At 39.0% G+C, this 20,152-nt stretch overlaps 1 protein-coding gene across 6 annotated transcripts in view; it reads right to left on the bottom strand.

Annotated features, from left to right (window-relative positions):
- Positions 1 to 20,152, bottom strand: part of CACNA2D1 (calcium voltage-gated channel auxiliary subunit alpha2delta 1) — a 558,706-nt gene that overhangs the window by 261,232 nt on the left and 277,322 nt on the right. For all 6 annotated transcript variants that reach the window (XM_019543648.1, XM_019543647.1, XM_019543646.1 and 3 more), the window contains exon 5: positions 18,850 to 18,979. In XM_019543648.1, coding sequence (XP_019399193.1) covers positions 18,850 to 18,979 — 130 coding nt within the window. The remainder of the gene's footprint in view (positions 1 to 18,849; positions 18,980 to 20,152) is intronic.

Here is a 20,152-nt window from a genome sequence, read left to right on the forward strand (position 1 = left end):
GCTTATTTTATAGTTTTACAAATTAAGGTAAAGATTAGAGATGGTTAATTGAAGACTTGTTTTCAACTAAAATTTGGTTTCTGTATGAAAACTATTTTTAATGGGGGTGGGGGGGGCGGATAGTGTTCTATTAATAAATGTTTTCCAGCCCTGAAAACAAAAGAAAAAGCAAAAGACAGATGTTTTTGCACTCCTGCATGGGTCAAGATTTTAATCTAAAAAAGTTTGGGTGGGTTTTTTATAGAAATGAAATCATAAAAAAGAACATATTTTAAAAAGGTCAGTTTTCCAGAGGCAGGTATATATCACATTTAATTTTTACTAGCCATAAATTATTTTTATTATTTCAGATCGTTAGATAGCTTTCATGACCTCATGTGTGAGCAAAAAAAAGCCCAGCAGGGGGAACAAGAGGGGTGGATAGATGGGTGTGAGTGGGTGTATAGCAAATATGATTAATGTCTTGTAAATAGCAGCATTCAGCAGGTGATGAGAGGTTTTGGATCTAATATTCAATATTCCTTTAATGAAGTCTCCCCAAGACGCACGCAGTTCTACAGAAATTGGTAAGTTTCTTCATGTCCCTCCAGGATTAATCCCTAATAATTACATTTTATGAGATTGTTTCAGGAAGGTTTATTCTGGGGTTAGCAATAATATCAAAAGTTTTAGAAATGCCCCTACATTTTTAGAGAGCTTCAGGTTCCTAAATTCTTGAGTACCCAAATTGAGGCACCTCAGAGAAAACAGATGTTGTGCAGGGAGGTTCTCATTGTTTCCCAAAGTCAGATTTCTTTTTTTAATTGTCCCAAACCCTGCCCTCAAAATATGTATTGCATGTGGACACTTAGCCCTTTACTGCTGCAGTACAGTTTTCCTCTCTTGCCCTGTTTTTTGTTTCGTTTTCAGGGTTTAAAAAATTCATTGAAAACATTTTTTGTAATAAAAAAGCAACATATAGGAACCAGATTATATTTGAAAAAATGCTTTTGATTCATTATTTACAATCTCAGATAAACTAATGTGTACATTAACAAATAGTTTCATTTTACAAATTACAATTATTTCCAAATTTGCTCTTGAAACTGAATTTGCTGAATGTTAGAGAATATTCTAACTTTCACACATTTGTGTGCTTTGTGCTTTGTGTGTGATTTACTTTATGATGGGAAAATAATACAGATTTCCAGCAGCTAACAGAATCATACTTAAATATCTTGAAGGGGGAAGAGGAGAGTAGCTAGCAGTGGCCTCCATCAAGGCCTCACTCCATCAAGACCTGTCACCAGAGTGGTTGGTTAAGGTCAGCTGACCCTCCACTGTATATAAGCTCCCAAGCAGGAACAGGAAGCATCTGGAAAACAGGGATTAACCTGATCCTAGCCTGCTTCACTGTTCCCTCCAGCTTGCTCTCCCGGCTTCTGCACATGCTCTAACTCCACACTCTGCCCAATCACCTGGCTTTCTGACTTAGCCTGTTCCTAGACCTGGTTTTAGGACTGACCTCCTGGTTTGGCACAGGATTCTGCTCACTCCTCCTGACCCTGTTTGGCACATCAATCCTCGAGTGGCCCCAGACCTGGGTGCACATAAGCTGGTATGACAGCTTGCCTGGACACCCCTACTTGGTGAACAAGGTCTGGCATGAATCCCAATCTCCTGCAGTGCTGCCAAACCCATTTACTTTGAATCCCACAACTGGGGAGACCCACAGGTCAGGCAAGACTGGCTGAGCTAGCCTGCTTTCACCTGACAAATAATAGAAGCCTAAGTGCAGCAGTTTCAGGCTGAGAACCAATTCTCTAGAAGAATAACTCTCATAAGGAGGTACAATGGCTGCAGGAGACTGCTGCACTCCAGGATGTGACCCTTTCCTAGTACCTGAAAGGTATGATGAGAATCAGTGGTCTTAAGGGGATTTCTTATTCAGTTTTGCCTTTTGTTCTTAGCCCAGCCTGAAACCTACTCCAGGGAACAGGAAAAGGTGAGACACCCTGAACTAAGCCTCCGCACTGGTGAAGCGCAACTGCCCTGTCCTCCAAAAAACTGGGAGATATCCATTCAAGAATTCTCCAAAAAGTCTGATGACTCCCACCAAGCCTTGACAGTGTAAGCTGGGGTAGGATCTGGGTGCCTCCACAGCTCCACTCTTATGCAGACATCTCATATGGAAGATTAGTCTCTTGATGTTCCTAGCATATGTAGTCCATGTTTCTGAATCATAAAGCATGGATGACAGCACACAAGTCTTGTAGATCCACGTCTTCACTTTAGCTGATAGTTTGCTGTTATTCTACGCAAGTTTCTGTAGTAGCCCAAAATTCTTGGCTGCTTTTCTGATTTTGTGAGCCAGTTCAGTCTGAAGGTCAAGTTTCCTGCTGATCATAGAACCCAAGTAGCAAAAACTGTAGGCAACACCAAAAGATTTATCCTCCAGAGTCATGTCAGGATTTGGTTCCTCCACCCCTAGATACATGATCACAACCTTCTTGAGACTAATTGTCATCCTGGAGTTCTTGCATGACTCAGAAAATCTGCCCAAGAGATTTTGCAGGAAAGATTCACTGTGGGCAATCAAGGCTGCATCATCTGCAAACAGGAAATCTCCCAGAACCAGTTCTTTCCCTGTTTTCGCTCTAAACCTTGTGATGTTGAACAAGCCTCCATATAGCCTGGTTCAAAGAGAAATGTCATCTTGCTATTCTTGAATACATGAAGAAGCAGGAATGAAAAGGAAATGCTAAAAAGCACAGGGGCTAAGGTGTACTCATTTCATCCTGCTGTTGATGTCAGAGGCATTTAATTGTTTGTTTTCATACGCTACAGTTGCCTTCATACCTTGATGTAATGAATGATATTCAGTAGTTTTGGGGGGGGGACGGACAACCCAGTATCTTCAGAACAATAAAAGGCCCTTTCTATTGGCTGTATTGTAGGCCTTTGTCAGATTGATGAAGGCTATGTATAATGGTATTTGTTTTTCTCCACACTCCTCTTGCAGTTACTTGACCAAAAATATTGTATCAATCATGGAAAATCCTGAGTGAAAACTGCATTGACTTTCAGGATAGATACTTTTACCTAGAGACTGCAGCATGGTCCAAGTGACAATTTTTTCAATGATGTTCAACAGGGAGACACCTCTATAGTTGTCACAGTCACTTCTATTCCCTTTCTTTTTGTATAATTGTACAAACCGAGTATCTTTGAAAACATGCGGTACCACTTCCTTTTCCCACCAGAGCAACATACCTTCGTGAATCTTTTGAAGTAATTAAGCATTAGCACATTTGTAGATTCAGCAGGCAAACAGCCAAAAACCTCGAGCACACCTTTTAACCTCCTTTTGCATTTCTTTTCAAGCCTTTTTCAGATTTTCCAAGGTTATGGTGTTGGGAGATTCAATGGTGACACGTAACAGGTGCAGGGGGGTGCATGTGCACCCCATCAGAGCACTGGTATACCCCCTGACAGGCCCCCCACTTAGGCGATGGGCAGGAAGGGCAGGCGGGAACACCAGTGCTCCTGCAAGTGTCAGCCAAGGAGTGGGAGCACCAGATGAAGCACTGTGGCCCCTTCCGGGAGTGCTGCAGCCACTTCCTGGTAGGTAAGACTGGCTGCAGGGGACTGCCGCCACTTCTTTCCCTGGTCAGTGAGATTGGCCGCAAAAGGACCTCCCAGTCACTGACTGGTCGCTGGGGGGGGCACGTGCACCAGTTGCCCATGGGGAGATTTCTTCTAATTGGTTAGTGCTATTCTTTTGTTCTCAGCAAGTGGTAGAAGGGTTTCAGAGTGCTCTTCAAACCAGACTGCATTTTTTGCCAGATGCTACTTTATTAGCATTGTACACCAGTTTTTAAGTTTTCCCAACTGAGCCTTGGGGTCTGAGTTGTTAGGGAAATTAGCCTTCTCAACTTCTTCATTGAATAGTCTGCATGTTTCTATGTTTGGACATCAGTCTGGCTGATATCTACCTGAGGACGACTGGTATTTTTTATACAGTGGATCTTTTGGACATTGATTCCAACTTTGCAGCAGACTAAGGTATGGTCCATGTCACAGTCAGTACTGTAATAAGACCTCAAATGCAGGATTTCTTCCAGGTAGTTACACTTGGTCAGCTCATATTACCAATTCTATATTTGCCCAGAATACCAGGCCAATTCTTAAAACTACATCCAACTCTTGCATTGAAGTTGTCAAGTATTATAATGGTCTCATTTCTGTTAGTTTTGTCAATTTCTTCTTCAGCTTGTTAGTAGAAAACATTTTTTTTCTTCATTGTTAGCTTGAAGGGTAGGCACATGGACACTAAACAAGGTGATGAAGCTGTTCTGTGTATGCACCCTGAGCGTCATGGCATGTAGGGTTAAACAGATCCAGATGATCAGTAAAGCAAATGGTAATAAATAATTACATAAATAAATAATGCATGTCCTTAAGTCAGGCTAAAGAAAGACATTAGGTTTATCCCAGGGCTGACAGTCCTGGGCCGTGATTCACATCAAACATGTTTTGGACAGTTCTCTACACAGAGAATTTGAATAGCAATTAACTTGAATTAGCCTCTATTGTCCCAGGGCAACGTGTTAATTGGGATACTTCATAGGTATTTACGTGAGACAACATGTTTGTCTATCTGTAAGGTTCCAGTCTTTCTCCTGGGAGAAATCCAGTGTCTGTTTTTAGCCTTACAGTCTATATGAGTGTCATGGGATGGGGTCCCTAAGGATGGCCATGTTACCCTCAGGCCCCTTGACCTTGCCAATTCGGCCTGATGGGCACCCTCTAATTTCACCTGCCACATTTTGATGGATTTATGTTATAGGGAGGCTGCCTTCATGTCCCATTGGGCACGGTCCCGATGGATTTCCTTGAACCCTGTGGGTTCCTGGACCCCTTGTGGGTCCCATTCCAAAATAGATGTCACGGGACACCCCAGCTTTTTGGGCTATATACGTGGCTCCAAACCACCCTTTTACCATGCCCCAAGCCTTGCAGATGGTACTTCCACAGCATCCCTCCAAGGCCTTGGTTTTGCTCAGCCTTGGGTTGTCTCTCATGGTGCCCACACTGGCACTGGGGTCTGTGCACCCCTCAATAGCACACCCCCACTAGTGCTGGAGACCCCTCACTATAGCGGGGCCCTAATGAGACCTCCTCCTTCCCCAATAGCCTCTCCCAAACCACTGGTCTTATAAACAGAGATCAACATGCAAGCCCCAAAGCTATAACATAACTCAAGCCACCCGGATATAACATAACTCAAGCCACACAGGGCATGCTCTGTCCCTCAACAGTACCAGAAGCTGCATTTGCAGTCAGGCCTCTCCCCTTTGCTTCTGCTGGGAGAGCTCCTTCCCCCCTTGGCTGCTGGCACAGAACTGCCCTCCTGGCCTCTGGCCTGGGGTTTATATACGAGCCAGGCGTTGCCCCTTCTGGTCAGCTGACTGCTGGCAAGTGTGGGCCCACTAGCTCGTTCTGGCTGCCCTGGTAATCAGCAGCTGGGGCTCCCAACTGACTGCTAGAGCTCTCTCCCCAGCAGTTCCAGCCCTTAAAAGGAGCAGGACACCCTAGTGCCCTGAGACAATGAGTTATGAATGTCCCTATACAGGCATACCTCGGAGATATTGCGGGTTCGGTTCCAGACCACCGCAATAATGTGAATATCGCAATAAAGCGAGTCACACGAATTGTTTGGTTTCCCAGTGCTTATAAAAGTTATGTTTACACTATACTGTAGTCTATTAAGTGTGCAATAGCATTATGTCTAAAAAAAGCAATGTACATACCTTAATTAAAAAATACTTTATTGCTAAAAAATGCGAAGTGAGCAAATGCTGTTGGAAAAATGGCGCCGATAGACTTGCTCGAGGCAGGGTTGCCACAAACCTTCAATTGGTAAAAAAAACCACAATATCTGCGAAGTGCAATAAAGCGAAGCGCAATAAAACGAGGTATGCCTGTATATGTTATGAATGTCCCTATATATGTTATGAATGTCCCTATATAAACTGTGTTCACGAAGACTACAATGTCAGCATCTAAAGCTCAAACCTACACAAACAGAAACAATTCCCCCCTCCACAAACACACATCTACTATTTCACATCTACCTTTCATCTAATTCCATCCCTCTGCACATTCAGTTGCCTAGATCAATTGAAAAGATGAGTTTGCATTTTCTTAAACTATTATACAAGTACCATATTCCAACAACAATGGTAAGATATATATTATTAGTGTAGAAAATAATATTTATTTTAGTCCATTGCTCCCATCACTGATCAGGCTGGCAACTTCTCAGTAAAAAGCTCAATAGCACACACCAGATGAATTTCTCAATTGGGAGATTTTAAATAGCATCCAAATGTATGCTGTTTCCTTTTTAATATTTAATCTAACATATGTTTAGTATTTTCAGCATGAAATTCTCTGAATCTTAATTTTTATCTACTTGACATGTATACTTTATGAACTTTCATTCATTTCATAAAAGGTTCAAGTGAATGAAATGCCCTTAGAGTGTAGAATTATTAGGACACATGCCATAAATCTTGTAAAGTCCAATAAACCAAAGATGTAATTTCAATTTAAATAATGTGAGGAAGAAAAATCATAATTTATGGCCATGCTCCCATCAACTCACTCAAATTTCACAGTTGATATCACAGTCTTGAAATAAGATATTTCTGAAGCAGGAAGACTACAATTAATATTATATTTCCCTGTTCCAAGTGCTTTTTCGGGTTTGGAAAACAAAAAAAAGAGCTTTTTAATGAAAAATGTGTAACATTTTGTTTACAATGTATACATTACTTCCTTTTGAAATAAATAAATAAATGAAATGCTTGCATGCATCTGAAAACCCACGACTGCACAGAGAAGTTTTATACAAGGTGTTTCAAATTCTCCGAATGTAAAGATTGTGAATATGGTTTTGTTGACGGTTTGAGGAGATTTTACACAAGCACATGTGTACACACACACACACACTTTATTGACAGTTTGAGAATATTACATGTTCGTATATGTTCATTATATATTAATATGTATAACATATTCTCAAACTGTCAATAAAACCAATATACACACAAAACATACATCCATGTATGTATATATTGCAAGCAAGAATGTGTATGGTATTATATGGCATGTGCACGTAAGATATAAATAACACTACGGCCATTAATTACCTAAAGTCTTACATAAATGCTCTGTTCAGAATTTTTAAACTATTATTTTTTTTATATTTAATTCAAGACCCACTAATGTTAATTGTCTTTATGTACAGTTTATCTTTTTTTTTCTCCACATAAATCAATATTATCTATTGTTACCAGAAGAATCTGATCTAATTTTGATGCAAAGCCACATTTTACCTATTACAGGTTTGTCTTTGTGGATAGAGTATAATTCTGTTATTTGAATCTATAGGTGAGGAAGAAACAGATAAAGACAAACCATCTGGGGTGCTGCAGGGATAATCTTGCCTCCAAAATATTTGTAAAGTTAAATATTATTCAGTCACTTTGGCTACAGTAAAATGACTGTGTTGGTATCTCCAGACTTACTTTCATTTATAAGAAAAAACTGGGCTCTTGCCATATTGATGTGCCAAATATATGCTGGACTGTAGTCTGCTTCTAAGTCACCAAATGCCTTTTTACAAGCATTTAACTTCGAACCATGATGTCCAAGTCAGACATTCAACTCGGAGGAAAAAAAAATGTTTGGAACTTGATTTTTAATGTGTCGATGTAAGCTCCTACGCCCCTGAGTTTCCCACAACGTGGGAGCTTCTAGGAAGATATGTTTTGAAGAGTCCTTTTGTTAACAGAGGCTTCTCTTTTTGGTGGGATCAGAAATATTATCCCTGCAGAGTGTAAGTAGCAGATTCTGTGCCTTGGACTATAGCAGCGGCAGATGACAGCAGAAGCTGGGTCACCCCAGTGGTGGCTGTCACTCTTATGCCCCTTCTCCATTGGCACCAGGGGCCAGTACCCCAGGCGCCCAGCCCTAGTTACCCTACTTCATGATCATTTGCGGTGCATCTTTCCGTCTGTCATAATTAAGCTTGAATGATTAATTCACAACATTTAGTATCCTTGAAGGACTTGTGAAAAAATGTGTCATCTCACTGATCCATGTAGATTCATTCCTCATTTCAAGAACAGGAATGAAAAAAAAAACCTCTCAGAACACACAGCAGCCATTAGTTCCCACAGGGTTTATTGTGAGAACTACATGGGAGCCACGCGTGGGAAATTAGTTCCTAATTACGATGCCAAGTGTTGTAATGGGGAAGGGGTGATAGTTTAAAGTTTTAATTCAGTCTGTTTGAAAATAACCTAATGAAAATGAAATTCAATTGCTTCCTTGATTTAATAGCATGAACATTTATATTTCTTGAATAAATGTACTGCAGATAAGAGTATAATCTATTCAGCCTCCACAAGAAAAGGCTGAGAGGGGATCTGGTGGCAGTCTATAAACTCACCAGGGTGGGGATCAGTGGAAAATAGGTAAGGCTTTTTTCCCCTGGGCGCCACCTGGGATAACAAGGAATAGCAGCCACAAATTGATTGAAAGCAGGGTCAGGCTTGATATCAGGAGGCATTACTTTATAGTTAGAGCTGCCAGGCTCTGAAATGGGCTCCCAAGGGAGGTGGTGCTCTCCCCTACCTTGGGGGTCTTCAAGAGGAGGTTGGATATATATCTGGCTGGGGTATTATGATCCCAGCACTTGTTCCTGTCTGGGGCAAGGGGTTGGACTTGATGATCTGTTCAAGTCCCTTCTGACCCTAGAAACTATGAAACTGTGAGTTTAAATCTTTCTTCTTCTACTTTAATCAGAATCAAGGGTCCAGGTTCCCAGAGAGTTCCCTGAGTCCAGGTTCCAGGTATTGAGGAGGGACATTCTGTCCTACTGATGTAGCTCCATTTTGCATAATATAATAAAATATATTGGGGCTGAGAGTGGAACCTAGGTATCCTTTATCTTAAGTAAGTATCCTATTCATCAGCCTGCAATCGTTTTTAATTTTTTTTCTCTCTAGCTTACCAAATGTTCCTTGATAGAATATAAGAAAATTATCCCAGTTACGCAGCTCATTTAATAAAAAATATCACCCAAACAAATACTTGCCTCTCACATGATTGCTACATTTTCTAGAGGAAGCAGCACACTGGCAAGGATACTTAGTGAGGGAAAATAAGAGGTCTGAAAGCCCCTTTAAATTCACGTCAGTTTGGAGATTTCCCTACTCTTTAACACAGGCTACTACAGAAGAAACACCACCTTGTCTCTAACAGATCATAATTCATTACAACAATAGAAGTGGCAGATATAATACAAACAGTAACATCCTATTTCAGCCTGAAACTCATAGTTGGCTGGCAAATGGACTTTTAGGTGCATCCGGTAGATGGCAGTTGCAGCAGCCCATCACATAACTGTACCCATCATTTTTTTAAGACCTCCTTCATTGTGAAAGGCCCTTGTAGATTATCAAAATGTAATAAATAATAAATCGTCACTTAGTGTCATGAAGATTTTCTATACTGGTGCACTTCAACTGATATATCTGCCTCCAATCTTTCCAGTGTTAGCCTTAGCTCAGTTCACCTCTCACTATATATTATAGCACAACAGAGTAAAAATTGGCAGAAAGTTTTGATTCATTCATGTAGAAACATTTAGAAAATACCATTTCTAAATTAATTCAAATGATCAGAATACCACAAAGAAGTGGAGGGGTGGATAACTAACTTTTTAAAGAAACCGACACTTTAAAAAGCATCTAATATGGTTTCTAAGTGATAGATTCATGTTACACACACACACACCCTGCAACTTACTTTTATTACTGAACTTCTTAGAGTTCTTCCAGAGTGGCAAGAGGTCAAGAGGGAATGATAAATTAAGTACGGTCTCACAAGCATTTGGTTTCTTCAGTTAAAAGTCCTGGGGCTATGGTTTGGACAGATAGTGAATTTTGTACTGTTTGGTCTTTAATAATTTTTGGATAAAGGTGGATAAAGTGTCCAGGAATGTAATTTTTAAACTCTGAAGATAGTGTAAAAAAGGTACTTGAACATTTAGACAGGGGAACAAAAATCAATTCAGAAGTCTGTCACCAGCAGATCCACGAAGAAAACCTACATATGAACATCTGAGAAGCTAATATGCAACTTTAACAAGAGGTCTCTTTTTATAGGGCTCATACTACGTGATAAATAAAATGGTAGTAGGAAATATTTGTTTAAGCTTGTTGCATAATCTATGACAGTTTCACAGAAATGCATCATCTCTGGAGTGCTTTTCTTCAGTAAAATATGCATAAGAAATGTGCTTTAACCAAGATTCGGTAGCAGTGCAAGAATGAAAGTGGCAGCGTAATATCCATGTACTGCATCTTGTTGCAATGACGACTCCATCTATAACATGATGGGCAAAGAAAAAAAAACTTAAATAAAATAATCTATGGGGATATAGACTGCTATCATTATATTTGCTTCATTGCTTTGCTGTTTAAAATTGCTACATACGGCTAGTTCATTGCTCCTTAAAATTGTAAAATACACATGAAGAAACTAAGATTGTTACTAAGTCACTAAAATTCCTTTTAGTACGTCATGCAATCTCTCCTTAAACTCACAATAGATGACTTAAGACAGAGCCCACAGCAGATGTGACATCAAGCAAATACGTTAGACTAGCCAATAAAATTCATGTGACCTAAGTATTAAGATCACTATAGAGGATACTCTTCGTGTTCTTTTACTTTCTGAACTCTGACAGCGGCAATCTTTCTCCTCCTGAAGGATGTAATGAGAAATTTAAAGTAGTAAATTTTAAAGATATTAGCTTTAAAATACTAATAATGGAAGTGTTCACTCACTCTCATCATCATAAGAAGCCAGAAAGATAACTGAAGAAGACTTTCATTTCAGGAACTTTAGTAAGCTACTCAACTAAACAAAACATATAATTCTCCTAACAGAAAAGCAATCGTGACCCAAGATTTCTATGCTTGGGTTCATGCTTCAGTAATTTCCTTCCAGGTTTAATAATGGATTCATCCAGGCAGGCTAGGAGGCTTGGTGAAACTAACATTTGCTTTGTGCTAACCTCAAGCCATAGTGCTGGTATTTAGAACTTGCTGATACAGTAAATTCATTTAAGGCTCCACTTCACTGATTATATATTTCTTAAATCACTTTGTAATTAAATCATAGTAAAGAAGATTTCTTGTTAAAGTCTTATCTGCTGCATGGTGATAAACATTGACACAATTCAACTTTTACAGCTCAGCTATTATCTGTCCCTAGATTCAGAGATGTGCACATGAAGAAGCATTCAAAGGTTTAAAATGTTTTTACTTGTCAATTTTTGCTGCACTAAAACAAGCAGCATGTACATTTGCTCTTCAGAGGAAAGTCTTGGAATAGTAATATCCTCGCTCAGCTATATCACCACAATTTGAATTTGATAGTATGAATCATAATGTATTTCATAGACAAAACAAAATACCGTCTTGCCCAGAGGAAAGACACCTTATATTGTACAGTTATTACCCTCTTAAAATATTTATTGTAAGGCATAAGAAGCTTTTATTAATCCCTTGGTCTTCTATGAAATCTTTAAATGATGCAACGTTCTGACCTAACTATAAACAGAATTAAAAAATAAAGTAAAATAGATGTCTCCTGTCATAAATCTACTCATTTACCCATGCACACATATGTAAATATTATTTTATTATATATACCATATATTTTATATATTTAATACTTATAGACACTATTTTACTTCCATTTATATATTATTTATACAAACACACACATATCATGTACGCATATGTATTTATAAAAACATAAACATAAGAGACATTCATTCCTTTTCTGGGTGAAGTTAATGGAAGTTTTGCTATTAGGATCAGCAGGTGCCTATACACATGCTCCAACACATTCTAATTAGAACACATCGGAGGAGACTCTATTAATCAAGACTGCTCCACAGGGTCATCCCTGGAGGGGTGAACTGGGGCAATGACCCCCGGCCCTGAACTTTGGGGGGCCCCACGGAGCCGGGCAGAGCAGGCGCAGTGACTCCGTGCTGCTGCCAGCTTTACGTCTGGCTGCTTGGCACACCCCTTGGCCCCCACCGCCGAATCTGTTGCTGGGTTCCTTGTGTCAAGGGGCAGGGCCCTGCACAGGCTGATTTGCCCTGGGCCCTGCACCCTGCTCAGATCATCTCTGCTGCTCCATATTCTAATTAGAACGCTCTAGTATCCTTGCAGCATCACATATATAAGCCCCTGCAGATTTAAAAATGGCTACTGAGGTGCTTTAACTAAAGGTTTGTCAAATGAGCTTTAGTTAAAGCATCCCGCAGCCTTTTATAAATGTGTTGGGGCTTAATACACATGACACTGCAGCATTTTAATTAGAAAAGTTCCTCCAGGAACCACTCCAATTAAAACATACCCCACTACTGACTATGAAAGCTGTGAAAGCTTGGACAGTGCCTCTTGCACAAAAATGCAAGACAGTGGGTAGGGTAAGACTGGGTAAGCCTGTCACAAAGAAAATCAAACTCCACTAGTGGCTTGCAACCCATTGGGTGTAAGAGAGAGTAGAGTGCTTACAGTACCGAATACCAGATCCAGGCCATAAGACAATAACAGTCATGATAACAGCCCTCAACTTTCTACCACACCTGAGACAAAAAAATGTAAGTTTAATATAAAATTAGGTTAAAAGTATTGGCACAGACCTGACACACTCATTACACCTATGCAACAAGACTCAGACAGCAAACCTGAAAGCCAAGTGGCCTGGGGAGAAACGTACAAACTATAGCTACATATCAATTGAGCTAAGTGCCACTAAAGAAACAAAAGAACTAAAATATCCACTTCAAAGCAAAGTATGTAAGAGATGAGAAGAGCCAAGGTGCACTGAAAATAGGACTGTAAATATATCCTGGTTAACACATTCCCCCTTTTGATTAAGACCTATCTGTCTAAAGTTTGACACGTTTTAATGTTATTATGCTAAATCAGTCTACGTGACTACATCTAACATACCTCACACCTACTACCTGATCCTCACTGCCTCACGTTTGCATTTATTAAGGCATATTTCTCAAAACAGGCAGTCAATTTCAAATGGTTATTATGTTAAACCAGTGTATTTTCCCGAAACACACACCTATTGTACCCAATAATCTCTGATCTTCACTATCTCCATAAGCCATTTGATGCAGCTATTCATTAGACTCCATTGTTAAAATAACTACTGAAATAGTATTCTGTCATCAACTTCCTAAAGGTACCTCATTCAACCAATACTAATCCCAGTTCATTCCAAACCGATCAAAAGCTTGCAAATTTACGACCACACAAACAGGATACAACTGCAATGTGTTAATCCTGTTCTTGGCTGGTTTGTTAGGACTCTGGTTAACCAGCTATCAAGAAGGAATGCTTTGAAACTATACAATTAAAACAGTATAAAAAGCAAGACAGAACTGCCAGCAAGGTGTGTGCAGTCCAGGAAAGATCAAGAAGCCATCCTGTACCACCCAGCACAGGAGTGCAGGACCCACACTCTGTAAAGTTGTACAAGAACTGCTTCCTGCCTGCATTGGGTGAAGTTCGCCAGGAAGCTAAGATAATACAAGGACTGTAATAACTCATTTCTTGAATATTAAGAAAAAAGTCTTGTTTTTTTCTGTCATTTAGTTTTCTAGTTTGTTGGTAGTTATTAAAGCAAGCCTCTCTGCTTTTCATCAACCGAGTGTTGGGTCAATTCTTAAAGCACTAGGTTTAAAAATTTGGTTTCTAAGTGCAATATGACCCCCAAACATGTGTATAGGTACCCAAGTATGACCAGGATTTTGACCACACACTTTAAGAGTGACAGACAAACTTAGATTGCCACACAAATAAAGGGAAATTTCACCTGAACATAAGCAAATTGGTTCTGAATAAAAGAACCTATTTCATCAAAACAATCAAATCATTTGACAATCATAACTCTACAATATCCCTAGTAAATACCTGGTGCGAGGGGGCTGAACTCTCTATTAGGCCATTATTAGTTGCCAAGACATATTTCAAGTGATGCCACTACACCAAAGACACATGATGCTTCAGTATGTGAACAGTGACAATTTGTTACTTTCATCAATTCTTCTGAGCTAATTAAACACTGAAGTGATGGCAGTCTTTGACTCTTGCAAACTTTTAAAAAGCTGACTTAGAGTGAACATCTACTATGAGGAAAGCAGGAATAATTGTATCTCAGTACTGGTGTTTATTGCATTGATTTGTCTAGCACCTTCTTCAAAACCTGGAGAAACACTAGTCCTGAATCTGGCTTGCATAATTTATCATCTGCTCCAAACAGCAAGAGCAATTTCCAACAGTACCCACGAGAAAGATTAACCTTACTTGAGTTCCAAGCAGGGTGACCTCTCCATTTTGGGCTGGCAATTTCACTCTTATACTTAGAGAAGTAAGAGGTTGTTTCAACGGGGTTTAAACATGAAACCTGAGTTACTGCTAATAGAAGCTGCATGTCAAATTCCGGGCTGTGGAGATCTGACCCCAGAGTCTATTTAGTTTTCAAAGTGACTGATTTTATTTTGAGACTCTTGGAAATACTGAAAGTTTTAGCCTTGGCAGAGGTCAGTTTTATAGCGTGATTTACATGGAAGACTCCCTTTTAGCAAGGTCATCACACCCCGTATCCAGCCGTCCAGGTAAGTGATGGGAACCAAGATTTCTTCAGGCTTCTGTATGACAGTACTCAGAATAGGAGTCCAGCTTTAAGTGGAAAGCCAGGAATTACTTGCTCAATACTGCATTTTCATACAAATGGTGTGAGAAGTCATCAATGTTGATGAGTAGGAGAGTCGCATTGCTGCCCCCTTTCTGAAAATTAATGGTCTGCAAAAGAAGCTGAAGTAACATTGTCCCACTTGATTCCAAAGCAAGGGATACTTGACTTTAAGTTAGATGTAGATATTACCAAATGAAATGGATCAGCTATGCTGAGATGTGTCCTGGTAGAGCTTAATTAGGTGAAACATGTCGCCTGTTGTTCAGCCCATTGATCTTGCAGGACAACAAGCAATGTGATCAATCCCCACTCAACCAGGACTAACCCCAGGAATCTCTAGACTGCATCTCTGCAAGCAGGGAAACCCCTTTCTCACTTAAAAAGACGTGCTTCAGAGATTTCCAGAGTCTGAGTCTGTAAGAAGTGAAATCTAGGCAGGCGCTTCCAGGGCTTGAGGGGTCCAATGTTGTGAAGGAATTGAGAGGTACAAGGGATTGAGCCCCTCAAATGCTGGGAGTGATTCATTACTCCAGGGTTACTGGACAGCATGAGCAGCTCTGGGTTGCCCGTGCTCTCGTGCTATAAAGCCAATAGACATCTGCCATAATAAAGCAGTAGAAACGATTTCTACCTTTTGTGATGGCCAAAAAATTTTGGTGCAACAAATGGTGACAGACATCTGTTTGCTTACCCTTTGTGCTGCCATAAAAAATGTTATGGTGGCACAATGGCGATATCTATTTGTTACAACCAAATTAGTTCTTTTATCTGCTCCTGGGATGGTGTAATAATGCACTACCCCTTATTCACAGCTGACTGTAACATTGTAAATACACTTAAGATCAGATCCTATTTTACTTACTTAAGTGGAGGTGGGTACCTAAGTGACATCTTATTCCACTGAAATTCCTGAAAAACAACTGTGCCTATGTTTGTAACATGCCATCCTCTTAAATGACATTTGCACATGCAAATCTCAAATGAGAATAGGGCATTCAAAAGAATTATCCCAAATATTATTCTATATTTAAGCATCTGCTTCTATAACCTTTTTTCTTGCCATCCCCATAATATGTTCAATAAGGCAAAACGTCTTCCCCAAACTTGCTTATCTTTGTTCAAGATAAGCCAGTCAAGGAATATAATTCAACCCTGACCCTAAATGTGTTTCTCAGAGATACTTCCTGGTATACCCAGTTAACATCTGTATGTAGTCAAGGAACTATAAAGTCAACGGTTCTCAGACCATATAACTGTTCATTAGGAAGGCAGGCACCTAAACTTCTGTCACAGAAAAGCAAGGAGTGAAGTGCTATCAGTATAAAGACATGCAGGCAATTTTGCAAAAAAAGAAAAAAAGAAAAAGAAAAATTCAGTTAAAGAAATCTGGTTTTGAAAAAAGTATGTCTTAATGTTGGGAATCGTACTGATTGCTAGATTACTTTGCCTAAACTAGTGCAGCATTGTATGCTAAATGTTATAGTGCTTTGCATCACATAAATACAATCTGGAACCCCCTTGCATGTTACGAAACCTGTAACTTGAAAGTGTTTATAATCGTACGTAACCCTGGTAATGTATTTGTGTGACAATCTGCTTATTTACATACCCCTACTGGATTACAGGAAACGATGGCCCTTATCTGCATATTGCAATTGGTATACATGCTTGACAGCAAGGGAAACTCTTTTGTGCTTGTTCTGACTGCCATAGCAAGTGACTCAGTTTGGCAGAGCAACACCCTGACCTGCTGCAGCAAGCATCGGTGAGGCAGGTGAAAGCTTGGGCTAGCAGCTACACTGGCTCTACAAGATCCCATGTTCATCTTGTCTGGGACGAAGAGACAACGCTGAAACATACTGACTGTAATAAAATGTTAATAGCTGGCTGAAGTGGGCTACTGATTATTATGGGTTTCCCAACTTTGTTACATGTCCCACTTTCCTTCCCTCTTCAATAAACCCTGTTATAGTGTCATAATTGCTTACAAGCGGAAAGTTTGTTCATACTGGAACACCCAAACAGAACTGATTTTCCCAGGTTTCTGGGTAGGGCCTTGAGCCAAGATAATACATTTGTGTAAAACACCTACAATGAACTTGACCATCATTACTGCTGTCCCATGCCTGACAGAAGGGTTACAATTAAGCTGTCACCAAAAAAAAAAAAAAAATCTGTAACTACGTAAATAAAAGTTGCACATTATCCTATAGGGATCTTAGATTAAAATTAGACAGATTTCAGGACTTTTTCTTCTTTGAATCTAAATCATATCTTAGTCAGTTCACCCCTCGGGCATTTAATGTGATAGCCTCAAAGAATCATGAATTCCTCATGAACCATATCTTCCTCAAATCAGGAAATTCAATCATTCCCCGGCCCTCTAAGAAGTTACATGTTAATCGTTTTAGATCTATCTCACTAAATACTGAAGTTGTACTTCCCTAGATGGATTTTTCACCATTTAGGTTTACAGACTCTTGATAGTAAAATTATATCAGAACATATTTCTATGATATATATGCAGCCTGGTGAATACTGCCTAGATTTCTAAATCCAAAAAGCTGCAACACTTCACATTGCTATAGCCAAAAACCACATCAGAATTCACAAGGCATTTGAAAGGAAAAATAGGTTCCCAGCAATAGGAACCATGCAATTTCTCCTATGAGTTTAGCAGCTAAGTGAAGAGGCTTTTAAAGATAAGGAAAGGAAACTGTCGTTGTCTTCACTTTAATAAATGCTAAAGTGCACTTTAATTGAAGGATTAAAGTCAGAATCCTAGAATAATCCTGTAAATCTGTGCCATTCAGATACACCATCTGAGAAATATCACTAACTATGATTTCCCTCCTCAATCCTGTTGACATTTCTGTTTTCACTCCTATGTCATTTATAAATGCAGACACATGATGATGGCTATGAATTTTAAAGAAATGCAGGTCAGGTTAGGGTCTCCTTCCTGTTGATGAGATTTTGGCAGAGAAGGCAGGCCACAGAATTAAAATGAATAACACTAAATAAAAAGAAACTTGTTTTCCGGTCCTTCTGTTTCCTGGGGTTTTTTTTAATTCTGCAAGCGTTGTCTGTGTGAATAGCATCTACCATATATCTTCTTACTACATTACATATCTGTATTTCTATACACTTTCTAAAAGTCTAAAAGTGGCACTAAAAATATCTCTATCTTGAAAAACAATGTAACACTTTTTGGATGTTTTTTAGAAACTTCATTCCTACTGGACGCTGGACTAGATCCTGAGGTCCCTTCCAACCCTAATTTTCTATGATCCTATGATTGTTTCCTGTACATGCATAATATGAGAAAACTCATTCAAATAGTCTTAAAATCCTGCACTATCAAAAATGCTTCATACATGCTACATGTAGCAGAAGTACTATCATTATGCACAGTAAGCTGGAGAAGGGTCTGAATTTGGAAAGTGGAGTTAGGAGTAGGAACTTAAGGCAAACAAGGTCTTTGTGAGTGGCCTAATTTTTCTCATTCATTTTCTCTTTGTGCTGTTTTTTCATCTAGGGTAAAGTATTCTTGATAACTTTTCTTTAGAAGAATTTAGCCTGGGGCAGAGATGAATACTGGAAACACTTGAAGTATCCCCAAAGCATATATTGTTCAAGGGACTGGCTTACTGTGCATAATGATAGTACTTCTGCTACATGTAGCACGTATGAAGCATTTTTGATAGTGCAGGATTTTAAGACTATTTGAATGAGTTCTCATATTATGCATGCACAGGAAACAATCATAGGACTTGAGTCCAAAAAAGGTTGTGAATTATGAGTCTTGTCAAATAAGGATATTTCTATTGTACAAATCATGTGATTAAAGATTCTTAAAAGAAAAAGTACTTAAAGATATTCATACTCAGAACAAAATCATTAAAAAAGGCATGGTTAATCTGTTTGTTTTTTATGAATGTCATGCATAAAGAAGTTTACTATAAATATAAAGCCATATGTTTACATGGTACTTACAGCCTTCATAAATATCAGTTGGTATGTGAACGGCTGCATGCTGGTAAGATGTCTGTCGTCGAAAAACAGGATCTTCTTCAAATACTGGTTTGATTCTCTGGCTGCCAGTCTCTGTTTCATTCTTCTTAGACTTTTTAAAGAAAAGACAATGAAAGGGAAATATTATAATTAAGGCTAAAATTTTACATATGTATATCTATACATACATACATACATACATACATACATACATATAGATATGTATATAGATGTGTGTGTGTGTACACACCCCCCCCATGTATACACATATCTGTATACACACACATAGATAGATACACACACACACCTATATCTATATCTAGATAGATAGATAGATAGATCTATCTATATTATTTTTGCCTCTTGGCTCAGAATTGACCGCAAACCTGTCATTAATAGCTAAGGGTTTATGTGTATGAAAATACAGGCACACATATACTTCAATAGCTAAATTATCCTGTCATTTATGCTGATGTAAATCTTCATTACTCCAGTATGCAGAACATAATGCAAGAGCTCTTAAATTTATTGCATTACATTAATTCATACTCATTTGAAATCTGTGAAGGAAAAGTGTAAATGTAATTTATTCCTATAATCTTCCAAGAAATTATCACACAGATAACAAATCTTATATGGGTACAAAACTGCACAAATTTACAGGAGGATGTTTAATAAATGATGTACTTCATTTATAATGAGACTGACAAATAAAAAAACCCTCCCACAATATCATTTAAAAAAAATCTGTTTCAGGATTCTTTTTGAAACCAATTTAACTCTTATTAGATCAACTAAATACATACGCCTAGCAATCTTGTTTTATATGGGCCACCACATAAATTCCAGGCAAAATATGGCACTAATCAGCTAACTGAACTAGTCAAATGTGTGGCTGCCTCACACTTATTATTTGTTATTCAAGATAAGGAACCTCATGCTCATTTTGCTGAGCAGTTACATTTGTAGGTATTGTAGGTATTACAACAGACTTCCAGTCAGTGAAATGTCTTTTGAGTATAACTGTTCACTTGAACATAAATACGAAAATCGGGAATCATCTATTCAATGTTGCATGAGATAACATTTAGTATGTCCAACGCTCTCCTTTATTTTCATAAGCAGCTCTGAAGCTGGGTACAGACATTCAGGGAGAATAGGTGGAGGTTAGAGTCCTTAGATAGCCACCCAATCTAAGGTAAGTTGGGTGGGGGGGTTGCTGCAGGGCAATTGAGAAGTCAAACAGGTATGGAGGAGACTGGGGGTCCACAGAGGGATTGGGGGG

Source organism: Crocodylus porosus, unplaced genomic scaffold, assembly GCF_001723895.1.
Source record: "Crocodylus porosus isolate Cpor-Errol unplaced genomic scaffold, CroPor_comp1, whole genome shotgun sequence".
Lineage (NCBI taxonomy): Eukaryota > Metazoa > Chordata > Crocodylia > Crocodylidae > Crocodylus > Crocodylus porosus.